This window comes from Bidens hawaiensis, unplaced genomic scaffold (genome assembly GCF_021521415.1).
Source record: "Bidens hawaiensis isolate Kalapana, Puna unplaced genomic scaffold, B.hawaiensis_p1.1 tig00015551_1, whole genome shotgun sequence".
Lineage (NCBI taxonomy): Eukaryota > Viridiplantae > Streptophyta > Magnoliopsida > Asterales > Asteraceae > Bidens > Bidens hawaiensis.
Window position 1 is genome coordinate 122,838 of NW_027492392.1, and position 19,601 is coordinate 142,438.

The 19,601-nt window shown below is 37.9% G+C and overlaps 1 protein-coding gene and 1 pseudogene across 1 annotated transcript; one reads left to right on the forward strand and one right to left on the reverse strand.

The window, feature by feature from the left end:
* The first annotated feature begins 5,541 nt into the window (after positions 1-5,541).
* LOC143549379 (helicase-like transcription factor CHR28) lies at positions 5,542-11,769 on the forward strand. The gene is made up of 11 exons (XM_077040282.1): positions 5,542-5,716; positions 6,022-6,112; positions 6,211-7,220; positions 7,310-7,381; positions 7,496-7,573; positions 8,000-8,864; positions 9,865-9,995; positions 10,081-10,296; positions 10,374-10,895; positions 10,965-11,174; positions 11,256-11,769. The coding sequence occupies exons 1-11, from the start codon at positions 5,564-5,566 to the stop codon at positions 11,358-11,360; spliced, it is 3,453 nt and encodes a 1,150-aa protein (XP_076896397.1). The 5' UTR covers positions 5,542-5,563; the 3' UTR covers positions 11,361-11,769.
* A 373-nt stretch (positions 11,770-12,142) lies between these two features.
* Positions 12,143-13,171, reverse strand: LOC143549372 (caffeoylshikimate esterase pseudogene; annotated as a pseudogene).
* Positions 13,172-19,601: the final 6,430 nt, after the last annotated feature.

The window sequence follows — 19,601 nt, forward strand, 5'->3', positions numbered from 1 at the left end:
GTTATAGGTAGAAACTTTATCAACCAAAAGTAAAATTGTAAAGTCATAATTAAATGAAATAACGTTGTTTAAAATATATAAATAAATGAAGTAACAAGAAACAAAACAACTTTGTGATTCCGCCTCTAATGACTAGAATGTTGCATTTGGGTTGTGAGCTTCATTAAGACAATTTTACAAACATCTTGTGTGCATCAAACTCTAAATCGCTCACTAGCTCTTTAATAAACCAAATATTCTTTTAGTCTTGTACTCTACACATAAGCTTCACTTCTTTCTTTGATTATCAACATTATTTTTATATAAATGGGCAAATTCACAACGAACTTTTTAAATATAGAATCATCATAAGTATTAAAATTATAGAAAGCGTGAGAAAGATTATATATTATCGCCTCACTCGTTAATGGTAATGAAAAAGACAGGAATAACTATGCAAACTCAAATGCAGTGATGTAGCCAGTGAGTCATAGTCAAGAGACTAGGTTCATCCGAATTTGTAATTAAATTTGCATTAAAATGTAAGAAAATGAGTAATAAAACATGTATAGTTTTGCGTAAATCAAGAATGTGATCAAATCACAATGGAGTATGTGATCAAAGAGGCCTAAAGAGCATCATATGGTCATAGTCAAGAGACTAGGTTCATCTGAATTTGTAATTAAATTTGCATTAAAATGTAAGAAAATGAATAGTAAAACATATATAGTTTTGCGTAAATCAAGAATGTGATCAAATCACAATGGAGTATGTGATCAAAGAGGCCTAAAGAGTATCATATGGTCATGTGATGAAAATGAGTCACATAAGGTAGTTATGTGAGAGGATGTTAAAATGATATTTTTATAATCTAAATCAAAATGATAATGATAAATGGATTTAGGATAAAAACATATACACATATAGTGATTAGTATTATGTAAAAGCCACTATTGAAGGGTTGGTATATATCAAATCCTACCATCCTAGGGAGAATGACTGAACACGTATCTCATTTTTATACACCGTAAATAATTTTGGATGAAATAAACAAGACAACTTTTTGGATGTTTACATAAGTTTTTTTTTATATAAATAACTAGGACGTTACTTTTAGCTGCGACTTTGATAAATCAACGTGCCTTAAATTCAGATTGTTTCAATTTCAAATATAAGGAATATCGATGTCTCTTTATTGTTTCGCTTTTCTTTTTTACAAAAAAAAAACTTGTCTATTTTTAAACTAAGTCACTCCGGAATGTTATGTGTTATTTATATGGGCAAATTGTTATGTGTTTAACATTTATTGAACTTAATGTGATTTTTAGTAAGTAGATATAAAAAATGTTTTATCCAAAATTCCTAATTTTTAAAATTAAAATATAAATTCCATCAACAAACAATTGAAGTTTTTTCCTAAAATGAAACTTTAATTTGTTTCATCAACGAACAAATTAAACTTTCAGTTAATAACGTGTTAAAATTATGAAAAATCCAATGTTTTAAAAACCAGTATCTTATTGGATTTAATTCAAAAATGGTATAACCGGTTGAATCAGGATGTACCAGGATGTTCAACCGACTTGAATAATTTACCTACTTCCATATTAAAACTTCAAATAAGCATTACATATGAACAATGATCAAGCCAAATAGAAAGATTGGATTTGCAGGATACAAAATTGGTTGATTAGCGAAACGTCGTTATTATGTTTACTCGTTTCAATTTATCCGCTAGGTTAAAAGTTATCATTAAAAACTATGGGCCGCAAAAAAGTATAAAAAATCTCTTGGGTTTAAAACCGGTATCTTTTAAAATAAAATAGCAAACTGTCAAAATATCAAGCTCTAGATATCGGTTTCCTAACCAAAATACAGTATAACCGATTCAACCGTCGGTACATACCAGTTTCCAAAACATTGGAAAAATCAATAGATATCTAATACAAATAAGCTATACATATATAATAAAAAAAATTTAATGTAACTACTAATAAATACAGTATTAATTAATTTGGCTAGTTCATAATCTGTTCTATAAATTATAACAAGTAACTTAAATGTCATTTAATAAGAATATAATAATCTGTAACCAATCTTAATCTTAATCTACCTATATTCTAATAAAGTAAAATAACTGTGGACACTTGTTATGTTTTGATTAATTCTCACAATTTTTCCCCTCCAAAACTAATATACTATATAACAAATCAATAATTATTCACTTTCCTTTTACACTATATTTATATAATATCTATATTTTTATAAATATAAATATTAACATATTATTTTACTATATATTTCAAAATACTTGGTGAATTCAAAAAATTAACAACAAATCATGTTTCTCAAATGAAAATTGTTTCGAGTTTTTTGTGGAAGTTAAATTTGATTTTATGTGTCAAAAGATTGTAAATAGATTGTTTGATACAAGTTAACTATATTTTGATCAAAATTTGTTACGGGTCAAAAATGAAAATTTTGAGTATTTTTATAAGTTTGAGAATGCAAAATAGATTTATCGTCAAAATTGTTATGGGTTCAAAGTGTTGGCTTTAAAATGTCAAAAGTATGAAAGTTAGAATTTTAAACATGATTCGGGTTTCAAGTTTATTTTTAAGGGCATTTTTTGAAATAATCAAAAGGTTCGGGATTTTGCAAATTGGCTATTTTTCCATCAACTATTAAAATTTAAGAAAAGATTGCCAACACTTTCGACATGCCACCCCCATGTCTATCAATGCTTCTAACTTTTATCAAATTTGAAATATTTATGTCAACATTAATTTTTCCTTCAATGGTGATTAGAACGTTGTACAGGAAGCATGTCATGTAAAACTATGCTCAAATGAAACAAAATATACACAAAATTGAATGGGTTAACATGTTATTTTTATGTTGTCATTATGACAAAGTCGAGAAGCCCTCTAACTTATCAAAATATTTTTTATGGTGTAGCTCAGAAAAATATAGTTCTTGAAGAACATCTATTGCTACAATTTAATATCCTATTTTCCTTTGATTGGTGGTAAATTGATAAATATATCATAAAGGTAACGCCTCTTTTGTGCTAAGTGGTTAGAACTATTATCGTATGAGAAGTCTTATTTTCGAAATTGGTTCATAACCAAAATTCTTTCAATTATACATATATGACACCGAGAATGAATTCTTCAATAGAATTAAAGAAGCATTCTCGGGTACGTTTTTGCACGGGCATTTTTTTATTAAGTTCATTTAAAAAAATCATTTTGTGATATAAATAAAATCAATTTATGTACACATTATATAAATATAAGCACAGATATAATACATTTTTTTCATATACGCTATGTAATTATTTGTTTTACTTATAATTTTATAATTTGAATTATCCCGTGTGTGACACGGGCTCTAAAACTAGTATGTTCATAAAAGAAAATGTTGAAGCTTAGGTGTCAAGTTTACATTTATCCTAATTTTTAATCTCTCATCTCATTCATTCCAGTTATTTATGGGTCATGAGTCAAAACCATTTTGTGAATTGGGCTATAACATAATGTGGATTTTATTCATTATTGAATTAAGTGTCATTTTCATACCTAAGGTTTGACCAACTACACAACTTTAGTACATTTTTTTAAAGTTCTTGCAAATCAGCACTTGACGTTTCCAAAATCATGCTATTTTAGTACTTTTCGTTAACCCTGTTTGTTTTTTTCCATTAAGTTGGGGTAAAATAATAATTTTTTTTATTTCCCATTTACTTAATTTTCCGGTAAAAATAAATTAGCCGAACTATTTTTTTAACAAAACTAAACGAAATGAACTATTTTTTTTAACAAAAGTAAACGATTTGAACCAGTTTTTAACAAAATAAACAAACCGAACTACTTTTTTAACAAAAATAAACGAACCGAACCATCTTTTTTTAACAAAAATACCGAGCCACTTTTTCTTAGCAAAAATAAATGAATTGAACCACTTTTTTTTATTTGACAAATCCCGTGTAATACACGGGTTCAAAAGCTAGTCATAAATAAATAAATAAATTCATTTGAATCAGTTAGCTAGTTAATTATTTTTTTGGAACGACCAATGAATTCTTCAAATGACTACTGGCTAAATTCATCACATCAGAATATACTCGTCTTCGATTTGGGAAAAACCTTCACCTAAGACCAAAGCACGTGAATACTTGTCCGAGACACGACAATCCGGTGAGATAAAACCCGTTCAGTCCATGGATCCAACTACTGAATGCCACATACTCGCCTACTCTTCTATCATTACCAGGTCCATGAATCGAACCTAGGCCACATAGAACACCAAAGTCTTTTTCTTACTACTCCAACACAACTCATTGACAAGCGATACATGTATAATAAAAAAAATAATGCAAGACATCTGTCCTCCCTATGTGGAGATGCATGTTTGATTCTCACTTAGGCTGGTTTAAAGGACATCTGGGTGAAATGACGATCAGGGCTTTAATCCATGGTTCGAACATGACAGGGGGCGACGGTTTATAGATTCCATCCGGTTCTCACGCATCTGGGAGGTAAGGTTTCACGGTGGTCAAGGAGTCTCGAAAAAATAGGTTTATCCAAAAAAAAAATTCCACTTTCATAATTGTTGTATACAACGTTTTAAAAACCGGTATTTTTGTCGTACCGGATTTGGTTAAAAAATGGTATAACCGGTTGAACCGGGATGTACTCGGAGGTTCAACCGGGTTGAGTAGTTTACCCTGTAATTCAAAATAAATACAACTTCAACTTAAAAAAATAACTCAAAAGTACATTAATAAAGATCACACATGAACAATGATCGAGTCAAGTAGGAAGTTTACACTTTGTATACGAACTTATCAATCACAAAAGACGTAAAGTATCCAACATTGGATTTGCAGAATACAAAATTGGTTGATTAACGAATCTCGTTTACTATGTTTACTCGTATAAATATTATCTGCTAGGATAAAAGTAATTTGTAGAAAACATGGGCCACAAAAAATATCAAAAATTTATTGGGTTTTAAACCGGTTTTCCGGTTTAAACCGGTATTTTTTACAAAAACCGGCGGTACGATGTTCTAACAAATAGCCCAAAAATACCGGCCTCTAAATATCGGTTGCGTTATCAAAATCCGGTATAACCGGTTTGACCGGCCGATATGAACCGGTTTTTAAAACATTGATCAGAGGTAACCAATCATACTCATAAATAAAAAAAAATATTTATAATTAATGAATAATGAATTTTATATACATAATAATTACATAAACACCCAAAATAATACTTAATAATAGAAAATGAAAGGGGAAGGCGAGGAAAAACAGCACCAGTCACGCGCAGATTCCAAATCTTAAAAACCTTCAACAACGGGGAAAAGTCATCATATTAATAATAATATTCACAACACATCACCCAGAAACTCCAAAGAAACTTCTCCCCGATTTCACCCCAAAACCCCCAAATTCTCCTTCAACGGATTATATATCCCGCCGTTCGACTAATTACGGTTATAACTTTAGTGTTAACCGTCGCGTTTGACGAATTAAGGTTAGGTTTTATCCTTACGATTGGATGATTTTGTGGCTCTGATGATGATGGCGAACGTTGGCACGTCTTACGGATGGCAATTCGACGGTGATGATGACGATGATGGCCTTATGGCCGATGACGGTGCCCTGAGCATGGATATGGACTCCTTCATGAGTATCCTTGAGGAGAGGCATCCTGATGATTGCGAGCAGGTAGATTTTGCTTTTGATTTGGAATTCAATTGATTGGTTTGTGTGTGTGTTTCATTTGATTAGATGTTTCGTTAGGTTTATGTGAAATTGCACAAGGTATTTGACTTTTGTTTGCTATCTAGGGTTACTGATTTGAATTTTGGGACCAGGTTAATAGAGTTTTTGCTTAGTTAATGTGATGAATAGTTTGCATTTAAATGATGCTTTAATGCTGTTGAGTGGGGCATCTATGCTTAACAAATTGATAATTTGATTTTTTTTTAATATTGTTCAATAAGTGTTGACTATTTGATATATGTTTTCAGAGTGGATTAGTTGATCCTTCTTTAAGTACTGCGCCCTTTAACGAGTCTGCTTCAGATGTTGGTCCTAATGAGCACTCTCCAACTCTTTATGGTAACAGTTACTTCTCATGAATGATGAACCAACTTATGCATTTTATGATTATTATGGATTGTGAGTTCTTGGTTATGACTTGGATTTATTTCTATCAGACCACGCAGAAGGTTCTGCTTCTAGAACTGTTTGCTCAAGTGGTTCGTCTGATTATGGGAAACAAACGATTAATCACAGGGTGACAAAGGTGGAGCCTCAGCCAGATGCCTCATCTGCACAAGGGAACTCGTGGACCCCTGGTGACTGGTCAATGCCCATTCTACCAGGTAACTTTTTGTCTTCGGGGCATTATGACAGCAATGAGGATTTTCGATCGTCTAGTCATTTTGACATCAGGGAACCTAAGTTTGAGAGAGCTGCAAGTGGGACCTTTGATGGTAATTTTGATCTCAATATGATGGGTAACTCTGGGATCACTGATGAGATGTACCCGGATGTTCTGTACAACATGAATGATAAATCTCATATGCAATATGGCATGGATATAAATGGATCATCTTATTCTGGCCCTCAATCTATGCTATATGATGATGGAACACTGTTTGAGAATAAGTTTGCGTCAGCCAGTATTACCTTTTTACCTAGCAGTGAAAGCTCTACTGAAACACATGCTAAAATGTCCACCAATGGAACTCATTATCCTTCTATGTTACCAAGCAAAAGAGAAATTATCTCTATCATGGATGGGACATCTGATGTGGGTACCGAAAGATCATATGATGTTGCTGATCTTTTTACTGACAACAAACCGTTGCCACCATTTTATGGAGCCCAAAATTCTTGTGATTTTGTCAATATCAGGAACAGTTCAGTGATGCCACCCCAATCACATATTTTTCCCGGTATAGGTTTAATGTCACCAAAAGTTGGCACGCAAGCATATGTGAAAAATACTACATACATTGATGTAGAGGACCCTGATATATGTATTCTGGAAGATTTGAGTGTACCTGCACCTAGAAAACAGTCTCCTGTAGATGGGAAATTATTACCTGTTAGTGTTCCTGTAAGGCCTCCACTTGTTGTTCCTCCAGTTCACACTGGATATAATAATAACGTGAGGGCCAAGGCAAATGATGAACACATTATTTATCGAGCAGCATTGCAGGTGAGCCCAATATTTAAGGATCATTAGCTGCAAGTTTTTGTTGATTAAGCATTCTGAATTTTATGAATTTGGATGTTGGTCAACTGCAGGATCTTTCCCAACCAAAGTCGGAGGCTTATGCACCTGAAGGTTCATTGGAGGTTCAACTTTTGAGACATCAGGTTCAGAGCTGTGCTCAAAATTTTAAAAATTTGAATATGATAATTAAAATGTTTTTTTTTTTTTTTTTTTTTTTTTGTGACTTGGGATTCTAAATTTTTGAGGTGTTTTGACAGCGAATTGCTTTATCATGGATGGTACAGAAAGAGACTAAAAGCTTGCATTGCTTTGGAGGAATCCTTGCTGATGACCAGGTGGCTTGGCCTTCCTTTATATATATATTTTTAACTTTAAGCTTTGTGATTACCATGTTTTATAGTTATGTCTATGTTGATGGTACATTATAGATATTTGAAATGCGGCCCATTTATTTATGCATGGCTCGATTCTGGTAAATGCCTTATCTTGAATGGGTCAAATGGGTATAGTTAAAAAAGTTAGCTAATAAGGAAAATGTCATATGGGCCATACCAAAGTGTTACGTTAATGCATAATCCATGTAAATCATCATGTTAATGAACAGATTTTTATTGTTTTTTTTTGAAAATATAGACACTTTGATTTAAGGAGGATTTTAATATTTTAGAAGATGCAGATCAACTGTTTTGACCTGAGCCCATGTTGACTTCTTACCCGACTTGCTTGTTGACTATCTTCTTGTTTTGTATGGTCATTTGCAGGGATTGGGTAAAACAATTTCAACAATTTCTCTTATTCTGAAAGAAAGATCTCCATCTTCTAGTGTTAATACTGCTGAAATGAAAAACATAAAGACGGAGACTTTAAATTTGGATGATGATGATGAGGATGCTGTGACAGAGGGTAATCAATCCAAACAATCAGATTCTAGTGTGATGGAAAGTAATGCACAAAGTAGGCCAGCTGCAGGGACCCTAGTTGTATGCCCAACTAGTGTTCTTCGTCAATGGAATGATGAGTTGCATAACAAAGTGACCAGCAAAGCTAGGCTCTCTGTTTTAGTATATCATGGTCCAAACCGAACCAAGGACCCATGTGAGCTAGCCAAGTATGATGTGGTTCTAACCACTTATGCAATCGTGAGCATGGAGGTCCCAAAACAGCCACTCGTTGATGAAGATGAAGATGAAACAAAAAGGCGTAATGAATTTCATCCCGGTGGGCCCTCATCTGGAAACAAAAGAAAACATTCTTCTAGTAAGTCTTCTAAGAAAAGCAAAAAGGGAATTGACCGTGAGTTGTATGAATCTCTTGCTCGGCCTCTTGCTAAGGTGAGATGGTTTAGGGTGGTACTTGATGAAGCGCAGAGTATTAAGAATCATAGGACACAAGTAGCTAGGGCTTGTTGGGGTCTTAAGGCTAAACGTAGGTGGTGTTTGTCAGGGACTCCTATTCAGAATGCCATTGATGATCTTTATAGCTATTTTAGATTCTTGAAATACGATCCTTATGCTGTTTATAAAACATTCTGCTCAACAATCAAGTCCTCAATTCAAAGGAATCCTGCAACCGGGTACAAGAAGTTACAGGCTGTTTTAAAGACTACAATGCTTCGGCGCACCAAAGGTGAGAGATACTTAGTAATCACAGCTGAAAAAATGGTACAGATTGAAATGGGTTGGGTCAGGTTGAAACTGCTCGGTTTTTTTAATGGCCCAGATACAAAATCACAGAAAACCCTTTTTTATAATCTTGAATAAACCGAAAAAGACTTAACCCTATTACAAACTATCGACCCATATACATAGTTGTCAATAGCGAATAGAGGTAAATAGCGATGGGTTTCCTATATGCTACGTGGCGAATAGCGAACCTCATATTTATAGATAAAGGAGTAGAAAATTTTTAAGCAAATAATTAGGGTTTATATTCACAAAATAAGCTTTTACGGTGGAACTTGTGGAAGGTGCAGCTGCTTGGTCGATAAATAAGCCTAAAAAATAGGTTTCTGCAATTTTTTATATTAAAAAATAAAATAAAAATAAAAAAAAAAATCCTAAATACCTCTATAATCACGCTAAATGACCGATATTTAGTATATAGCGGCCTATAGCCGCATCACTAGCGCTCGCTATCACCGCTATTGACAACTGTGCCCCGTATATGAGGACTCAAAAAGACCCAAACCGAATTAAACTCAAAACTCTTAACAAATAGATACTTTAAACTAACCTATGTTTATCATGACCCATTAAGATAAACCTAAACACATAAATAAACAAACCAAGTAAATAACCCAATTAAGTATCTTAACTAATTAAAAAAAATCCATAATTACCAATAGACCAGGCTGACCCTGAACTCTTTTACCCTGAATCTGCCCATAAACAAACTTGCTTCTTCTTTGCACCAATCCGTTTCACTCTTCACACAACAAACCTGAATCGTTCCAACATGTTTTTTTTCCAATAATTAGTTGGACACTATAGAGAAACTATATCTTTACTATAAAAATTACACTTTGCGTGATTTACTGAGTTTCAACCCCTTTGACTCATTTGGTCTGTTAAAATTTTAACATAATCCAAGTGGAAAATTAATCCGTTGTTTTTATATTTTTGTTAAGCTACACTGCTTGATGGAGAACCCATTATATCTCTGCCACCTAAGACTATTAATCTGAAGAAAGTGGAATTCACTCCCGAGGAACGCGATTTCTACCGCAGGCTGGAGTCTGATTCCCGTGCGCAGTTTGAAGTATGTTTTTTTTTTCTTTTATCTATTGCATATTTTCAGTTATCTTTCATGCAGTTTACTAAAATAAAACTTATAATTGTATCAGGAATATGTAGCTGCTGGAACGGTGAAACAGAACTATGTTAACATACTGCTGATGCTTTTACGCCTCAGACAAGCTTGTGATCATCCTCTACTGGTCAAAGGATGCAAATCAAGTTCTGAGTGGACGTCATCTCTTGATAAGGCCAAACAGCTTCCTCATGAAAAACGAGTTCGTCTCCTTGATTGTTTGGAAGCTTCTTTATGCAGCATTTGCAGTGTATGTTAAAGTTTAAACATCTGAAACAACATTCTTTGCTGTTATTTTGTCATTAATATACTTCTAAAATTTCGCAGGATCCACCTGAAGATGCTGTGGTGACACCTTGTGAGCATGTTTTCTGCAACCAGTGCATACTTGAACATCTTTCAACTGATGATAGCCAGTGCCCGTTTTCTAAATGCAAAGTTGTTCTTAACACATCATCGATATATTCTAAATTGACACTCAAAAGCTCTATTGTTGATGAAATAACCGAGTTTTCTGGTATAGTGAAAGCTGAGATTAATGACCCTAATTCGTCTAGCTGGTCCTCAAATGTTGTAGCTTCCGAGGCACTCGATTCCTCTAAAATTAAGGCAGCTGTTGAGGTTCTAGAGTCTATCGTCAAACCCCGTGAAATAGAAACTGATGATAATAATAATAATAAAGTCAAAGTTGTTAGAGAGAAAGCAATTGTGTTCTCGCAGTGGACTCGGATGTTGGATTTGCTTGAAACATGCTTGAATAAATCTTCTATTGATTACAGAAGACTTGACGGAACAATGTCTGTTGCTGCACGTGATAAAGCCGTGAAGGATTTCAACACTCTTCCAGAGGTTGGTTTGAACTTTTAACGATATATTTGTTATTGTCGGAAATTTGTTTAAACATTCTTGTTCTTGTAGGTTACTGTTATGATAATGTCATTAAAAGCAGCAAGTCTTGGATTGAACATGGTTGCTGCTTGTCATGTGCTGCTTTTGGATTTATGGTGGAATCCAACAACTGAAGATCAAGCGGTTGATAGAGCTCATAGGATTGGGCAGACTCGTCCGGTTTCTGTTTTAAGGTTGACTGTTAAAGATACCGTTGAAGATCACATATTGGCTCTTCAGGTTATTTAAACTTCTCACATTTTTCCATATTTATCCTATAAATTTACTGAAATTAGAGGTGTCTATGCGTGGCTTTTGCAGCAAAAGAAGAGAGAGATGGTGGCTTCTGCATTTGGGGAAGATGAGACAGGGGGCGGCCAGACTCGGCTTACAGTTGATGACTTGAAATACTTGTTTCAAGCTTGATCAAGGTTCATTAATGGATATATTGACTTCCAGTGATGATAATTAACAAAAGCAAGGTTTTTTTTTTCAGTATCTTGGTAGTTGTTCTTTAGATGGTTTATAGAAAGATTGAATTCTTTTCAAGACTGGTTTTGAGTTTGGGCTCATTGTATAGGATTATATTGGCATACAGCAGGTGAAGATATAGAGGTTTTTGCTTTTGGTTTTATTATGTTTTTATATATTTTCTGCCTTCTACTGACAACAAATTATTTTATTTTTGATTATATAAACGCATATATGATTGTATGTGGTGTCTATGGTTCGGTTTTACAGTTCTGAAGACAGCAAGCAGAACCGATCCAACCAGGTTGGCAATTTGGCATGCCTGTACAAACTGTTTGCTAATTGCTAGTGCAAGTTTGGGCCGTTTGAATGGCCTTTTTTTTTTTTTAATATTTCTTTTAAAAATGATACCAATTATTTATATATGTATAGCTGAGAGTAGATACTAGATAGAATGATATATGGCTTGGTTTATACGGACAGTTTGTTTTAGCATGCGAACAAATCGCTAGTTTGTTTTGAACATGTGAACGAATCACTACACCTAGTTTTCAATCGTTTTAACTCCAGACCAGATTGGGTCTATACCATTAACACGTACGAGCTTTTGCTATATCATACGCTTTTCGAGCTTTCGATATAAGCTTTTGCTATATCATATGTTGTACGAGCTTTTGCTATATCATACGGCCTGAGTAGCCTTAACCTTATAGTGGTGATGATCTTCTCCAACACTCAAATCTTGCACAGCAAACTCAATTTCAATCGTCTTTAAATCAATCAAACACAGTTCGGTGGACAAACAATATCAATATACATTCCCTAACACAAATCAATCAAAACAACAATCAAATCATCATCTCCCTTCGTCAACACCGATCATTCAACCACGCAAGAATATCACCACGAACAATCTCAACATTCTCATCCGTCTCACCAAACAACAACGAATGCATCATTCCGTCATAAATCCTCAAACTCTTATCCTTACTCTTCGCCTTCTCATACAACTCCTTACTGACCGCAGGATCAGTAACAGCGTCCGCATCACCATGCAACACAATAAACGGTATCTCCACATCACTCAACCTCCCACTCAAATAATCCGTCACTCGCAACAACTCGGTCACCGTCCCCAACCTCGGCTTCCCCGTATACCTCACCGGATTCATCGCCCCAATCACCCTCTTCTCGGGCACTTTAACCGACTTATCAACCAAATCAGCCGTGGGCACAATCGCTAACCTCGGAGCAAACATTAAAATCTCCGGAACCGGCCACCTGGGTCTAACGTTGTCCGAAATCTTACACATGGGTGCAATCAAAATCGCGCCGTCAAACATGTCGGGTCTCTTAAACTGAGTCAACAAACATATCGCTCCACCCATAGATTCACCAAACAGAAACTTAGGAACAACAGAATCAAAGAACGCTAGCAGATCTTCAACGACAAGGTCAACGCTGGGAACAAAGGCTTTGAGGCCGTCGGATCTGCCGTGGCCTTCCATGTCAGCTGCGAAGCATGCGAACCCGTTGGCGGCAAGGAAGATGGCGGTGGCTTGAAACGTCCAGCTGATGTCGTTGCCGTAGCCGTGGACCATGCCACGCGGCGGGGTGAGTGGGGTCCATGATCTGGTGAAGAGAGAGAGAGAGGCCTCTGGGTGAGTTGAAGGAGGAGTTGATGTTGTGGAGTTTGTTGTTCATCTGGCTGGGGTGTTGCCCCAATAATATTTTCTCTTCTGGATAATATCGTTTTGCTCATCCATTCATACTGGGTGATATGATCTCTTTTTATTTATTTTATTATACTGGGCTTTGCTTTGCTTTGCTTTGCTTGTAACGAATGGAAATAATTTCTTTATTGAATTGTTTTGATATTTTATTTGACTAAATACTTATGTTTATGTGCGGCACACATTTGATGACCTGTGTTTAAGCATATGGATGCTAGATAAAGCTTCCTTGATGCCAATATTCCTGTAATGTTTCTCTTTTTATTTTTATTATTAAGAAAATTGAGCTTCTTTTACAACCATGCTTAGTAAGTAACCTTGGAAAGTTTCAGCAGTTAGAAATACCATGAAGGAAATGGAAACACATCATTACGGACCTTGGACGTCATAACTATAGACGAACCCATAAGTCGTTTTTCTTTTATGAAGTTGAAAATTTATTGTCATATACCTATATAATAATATATATGGTTTGATCGTATCGGGTCACTATGTATTTATATGATAATTCCTCACCTAAATCTTTAAAAATTTGTTGAACTATCTCTTTGTGCATAACAATTTTGAATTGAAAATCTATCGTCATATGCCTATACAGCAATATTTTTGGTTTGGGTCGGATCATTCGTTATATATGTTTATATAATATTCATCATCTAGATCTTCAAACAAATTTTGAAGTACCCTTGTGCAAATAAATTTTAAATGTCTAGTTGAATTTAGGAGATGCCATTTGCCTATTTCCAAAAACGTTCTCTAATATAACCTTACCAAGGGTTTCATTTTGTCTTCCCTAGTTGTAACATTTTCTAGAAATTACCTTTATTTGAAAAATCTTATAATTTATCATGATCAAGAAGTGATAATCCTTGGTTCACTAATGTTTGGGCATGAGAAGTTGAAGCACCTAATCTAAGTCGGCATTCATACTTTTTGTTAGAGATGATGCTTTGTTAGGTTAAGTTTGTTAAGTGTGTTAAATTGCTTGTTTAACTGGTTTCTAAAGTATAAGGGGTCATCTGATAATTACTTGAAAGAACTGGCAATTGAACAAGCAGGAGACGGTAGTTCGCACAGGTACAAGAGTCATGCACTTGTGCGAACTGTCGTCTCATGCCTGTTCAATTGCCAATTCGTCCTAATTTCTTTTGTTTAAATTACTTTATTAGGTTTGATTAATTGGGCTAAGTTAAAACTTAAATGGGCTTAATAAGTAATAAGTTAATAAACTAAATAACAAATTGTTAAATGAGTTTAATGGGTTAATTAGTTATCGTTTATTTTTGGGCTTAATTATCAAAATTAACTATTTTACAAAAGGTTTATATTTGTAACACTTTAAACTGTTAAATTTAAAGTTTCTTTGGGCTCAGTGTTAAAATTTCATAGGCCACTCAGGATTTTATCATGTATATACTAAAATTAACGTGTTTCTTTTTTTTTTCATGGAGTGCATACGAACCCATCCCCAAGCACTACGTCTACCCCTTGTAAGCCATGGAATCAGCCTATCAAGAGTCTAAATTCAAACACTTGAGCTTAGAACTAAGCTTTATAAAACAGGTGGATTGGGCCATGCTAAAACGAGTTTGGACCGGGTTAAACTGGATTTGCAAAGTATTAATTTATCTTTATCATATTGGGTTATTAACAAAATGACCTCAGTTTAAAACAAGTTTTAAAAAACATATCATTACATGTTCATCTGTCATACTTGCTTTTATGTCGATGGCAACATCACCAAAATAGATGGATGTGACGAAGGTGCCAACAATGGCTTGACGGTGGTGTCAGCGATGACCAGTAAGTGCTAGCGGTGCACGCATCTCAATTTGGCTTCTTTTCAAGCTAACAAGTTTCATAAAAGTGAGTAGACTAAATTGGATTGATAAAGCAAACACTATGTACTTGGATCAACCAATTTCTTTAAAATAGGTTAGTTTATCCAAATGCGCTTTGCTAACTGGATTGCCGTAAGTTGGCCGATCAACCGTAATATAGGATGCACTTTCCTGTGTAATAACTTTGTTAATGTAGATATCCTTCTAAGAATTAGAACAAATAATTGAGGTGTATGGCCACAAAAAGAGGCCGAAGGTCTTAAATTCTTAATTAAACAATTGGTCTAAGAAGACCAACTTTTGAAGCCAAATTCTTGAACAAATCCCATGTGGGGAACAGGAACAAAACAACTCCACATAGCCCCTAATTAAGTAACTTTTGAAAGGTTAGGACTTTATTCTTTACACAAATTATACCAATCTAACGTTTGATATATAAAAAAGCAACCACTTGGTGCTTCTAAGCTTAATTTGGCTAAACAATATAAAAGAAAGAATAAAGTGAAGGAATCTGTTCTAGAAAGAGAGGTGTAAATAGACAATGTGGATTGGTCAAAGTATAAAACAGGCAAAGTCTTAAAAAGGATAAAGTTGGCTAAAGATAAAGATAAAGGAATTAAAATCTAATTCTTTCGTCCTCGATCATGAAAGACTTGAACAAAGTTTTGAGAAGCGAAAAACCACCCGCGTGCATAAAAGTGAAAGCCATTGTATTGGATCAGTCAAATAAGGTTATCTGATATCTGAAGAAACACCAGTCGAACCCCGACAGATTACGAGTAACCTGAGGGTTAGATAGACGTTTCCCACGAGGGGTTAATTCCGGCAAGATGGTTCTTCCGATAACCTGCAAAACAGACACCGTGAGCTCGTAACTAAGAAGGGGGGGGGGGGTTCCTCCTTGTGACCACCCTCCGGCGTGAGAATCAGTCTATATTACTCTTTGAATATAAAAGTATATTAATAATACTAGAGCAGTTATCAGGTAAATTATACAAGATATTAGATGATGAAATGATATTACCATTTGATGTCTTTTATAGCCGAAGGTGGGTTTCCAAGGAGGTTTAGCCGGCCTACTACTCTGCCAACTGTGGCCTACGCACGTGCTCTGCTGGTAATTGGTGGATAGGTAGCGGCTGACAGTGACCAGGCGTGCTGTTCACTTTTCCTTTTCCACCAACTACAGGCTAGGCACGTGGTATGGCAGGAGTTGGTGAGCAGGCGGCGGCTATTGGTCACAGTGCTGTGGCGTGTTGTCTGCCATGCTGCTGTCAGTGAGCTGTCGTATCGTTGGTCAGATCTTTTGTCCATACCTCGTCAGGTATCACACAAAAGATCCTCCATTATTATACGGACTGGCTCATTTAGGCGGGAGTTTTCCCCCTCCCGCCTTTATGCGGGAATGTTCCCGGCTTTGCTCATTCCTTCTTCAGGTGACTACTGAATTATTACGAGTCTGAGCCTTATGCCTGTAGCCATGCTGCGCGGGTGGCCAGTCCCTAATGGCGGGTATCCGCACCTGCGGGAACAGGCGGATACTTGGAAACCATAGGGAGGCATTTCCTGCGAGACCAGCTTGCGTACCGCATGTGAGGTCGTCACAACTCTGAGCGTGGTGGGTCCTGCGGGTTTGGTAGGTCGCGGCGCAGACGTCCCTATGGTGAAGTCTGCGGGTTCAACTGCGCAGACGTCCGTTTAAGGAGTCTTGCGTGTTCAACTGCGCAGACGTCTCCTTTTAAGGAAGTCTTGCGGGTCCTAACCACCTCTGCTGGGACCTACCTCTTCAAGTCCCCCCAGTCCAATGTTCTGCTCATGAATGTTTAATAAAGTGAGGTGAACTTTTGGACTTAAGCAAGGGGTTTTTGAAAAGGGTTTAGTTTTATGGGTTTTCCGCGGGAAGTCTTACCCACGGGTTTCCCAATGTCACGCAGAATTTCCCAATGTTCTGCTTGATCTCTGGGATGATGCGGATAGGTCTGTAACCTCCCCGCAAGTCAGGAGCGTTTAGAACCTTTTGTGTAGATTCTCCATGAGGTCTTGGTGGTTTTGAACATAGTGATCAATCATGTTATAACCACTAATTCCATCCTGAAGTTTCAAACAATCTAGTTCTTGACGTTCCCGCTATGCGGGGATGTTAATCCCGTTTCTGCAAGCATGGCCCAGAAGATCCTTCTTGGTTTCAATTCCCATGGAGTGCTCGGTATGCGAAGGGTTTTGCCTTGACGCTGTACCCGTACTTCGTCTTATTAGTTACTTTACTCCCAAGGTATCCCTGGCGTTAAATCCCTGCAGGGCTAGGTGCGTGAAGGGTTTTGCCTTAACACTGTACCCGCACCTGACTTATGGTTGCCGAGGTGTTCCTGGCGTTTAATCCCCTGCGGGCGCTAGGTATGTGAAGGGTTTTGCCTTAACACTGTACCCGCGCCCGACTTACAATTGGGTCCCGAGGTATGACTTTTTACGGGTGTTAGGTATGTGGAGGGTTTTGCCTTAGCACTGTACCTGTGCCCGTTTTGTAGTTGGGTGGAATGCCAAGATTTTTTCGGCTTCACTTCCCTGTGGGTGCTAGGTATGTGAAGGGTTTTGCCTTAACACTGTACCCGCACCCGGCTTTATAGTCGGGTTTCTTCCGGTTTCCGTTCCCTGCGGGTGCTAGGTATGTGAAGGGTTTTGCCTTAACACTGTACCCGCACTCGGCTTCATAATTGGGTTTTTCCGGTTTCCGTTCCCTGCGGGTGCTAGGTATGTGAAGGGTTTTGCCCTAACACTGTACCCGCACCCGGCTTCATAATTTGGTTTTTCCGGTTTCCGTTCCCTGCGGGTGCTAGGTATGTGAAGGGTTTTGCCTTAACACTGTACCCGCATCCGGCTTCATAATTGGGTTTTTCCGGTTTCCGTTCCCTGCGAGTGCTAGGTATGTGAAGGGTTTTGCCTTAACACTGTACCCGCACCCGACTTCATAGTTGGGTATTCTTGGCCTCTGTTCCCCGCGGGTGCTAGGTATGTGAAGGGTTTTGCCTTAACACTGTACCCGCAGCCGTCTTACGGTCAACTGGATAGCCAGGGTAAGGGGTTTTTCCCGCTTATTTTTGAAATTTGAAAAGTTGGTGAAAGGATAAGAACAGTCGTCGTGTGACAGTTTCTTCTGACTGTGTCAGGACGTGCTGGAAGTTATGGTGACGTGACATTATATGGTCGTTTCAGACGCTTTTTACGGCGCGTGGGCGCGATTTTTCGGGAGTCTCCGATCGTGGAAGCGTGAGTTCTTCTACATTTCTGCCCGCGCCATCCCCATTGCTATGAAGTTTAAGAAGGGGCAAGCGCTTCCGAGCCTTCACGCTTCCAACTACCAGGAGGCGGAATGGTTCGCGAAGATATCTCGGGTCCAATCTCCGGTTTACCGGTTTGCGGAGTCCGGGATGGTGATGCTGGGGATGAGTCGGGTATGGAAGGAGGCGTCTCGGTTTCCCATCCTTCTCGAATACGGTTTGAATTCTATTCCTTATGGTATGTCTTGTCTTTCCTGCTGATATGAGTTTGTCTTCTAACTGTTTCTTTTCTTTCAGAGGGGAACGATTTGGAGTCGCTCCTGTACCCGCGGGAAGCTGACGGTCCCGTGCGGGTGGGTACTCGTGCTCTAGACGAGAACGAGTTGCCCATCCTGGAACAAACGGCGGATCGGTTTGTGGAGGTCTATCCGCTGGGCCACGAGATCCTGAGCCACCGGCGGCCAGGTAAGGCGTTATTCTCTCCTCCACCCCTCAATGCTATACCCGCTGCTGGAATTCCTGACATCCTGTCTTCTTCTGAGGAATCCGCAGATGGTCCTCCGTTGGTGCGGAAGAAGAGGGCTGCCGGCGGGAAAGGGAAGGAGAAGGTGGCCTCCATAGCTGATCCGGTGCTTCTATCTGACACCGAGTCAGATAGTGAAGAGGTGGCGGGGAACCCCGGTGGTGAGAAGACCACTGCTCCGGAGGCTACGACTGTTACCTCCGGAGAACCAACGACGACGACGGTGACCGGCATCAAGAGACCGGCTCCATCGGGCTCGTCCCCGCCCGTCCGTACGTTCAGGCTCAAGAAAACCCGTAAGTACAAACATCCTTATCTTTGTAGATTTATCGCTTTATAAATTTATTGAAACACTTATCTTCTTGTGCAGGCGTGGATGTTGACGCATTCCAGGGTGGAGCGCAGAGGAGTACCTCTCCGCCAATGACGGTAGGCTCGGTCAGCCTACCTGAGGCGACGACCCAGGCGCCTGCGCCTGCTTCCGCTGGATCAGTTGCTCACTCCCTTGAGCCGACTGTTCCAGCTGAGATGACGTCACCGCCGGTGGTAAGTGCGATTTTTACAGCATCTTTCACCGAGCCGGCGGTTACGATTGCTGCGGATTCTGCGGCGGCGACTGCGGCGGCGACCACGGCGGCCGCTACTATGCCTCCGCCACCGGCAACGACGGCCGGCCCATCAGGTACGCGCAGGGCTTCTCGCCAATCTTTGTCACCTTCCCATCTGCCCGACCTTTTGGATGGATTTCCCTTAGGTTCAGGCGATGGGTTTGGTGGCTATCGGCCTGTGATCGACCCTACAGGTGCGTAGGGTTCTTTTGGCCT

Coding starts and splice junctions, on each gene's coding strand:
- LOC143549379 (XM_077040282.1), top strand. CDS start 5,564: ATGATGATGGCGAACGTTGGCACGTCTTACGGATGGCAATTCGACGGT. Junction 10,297..10,373: donor CTTTATGCAGCATTTGCAGT/GTATGTTAAAGT, acceptor AAAATTTCGCAG/GATCCACCTGAAGATGCTGT. Junction 10,896..10,964: donor ATTTCAACACTCTTCCAGAG/GTTGGTTTGAAC, acceptor TTGTTCTTGTAG/GTTACTGTTATGATAATGTC.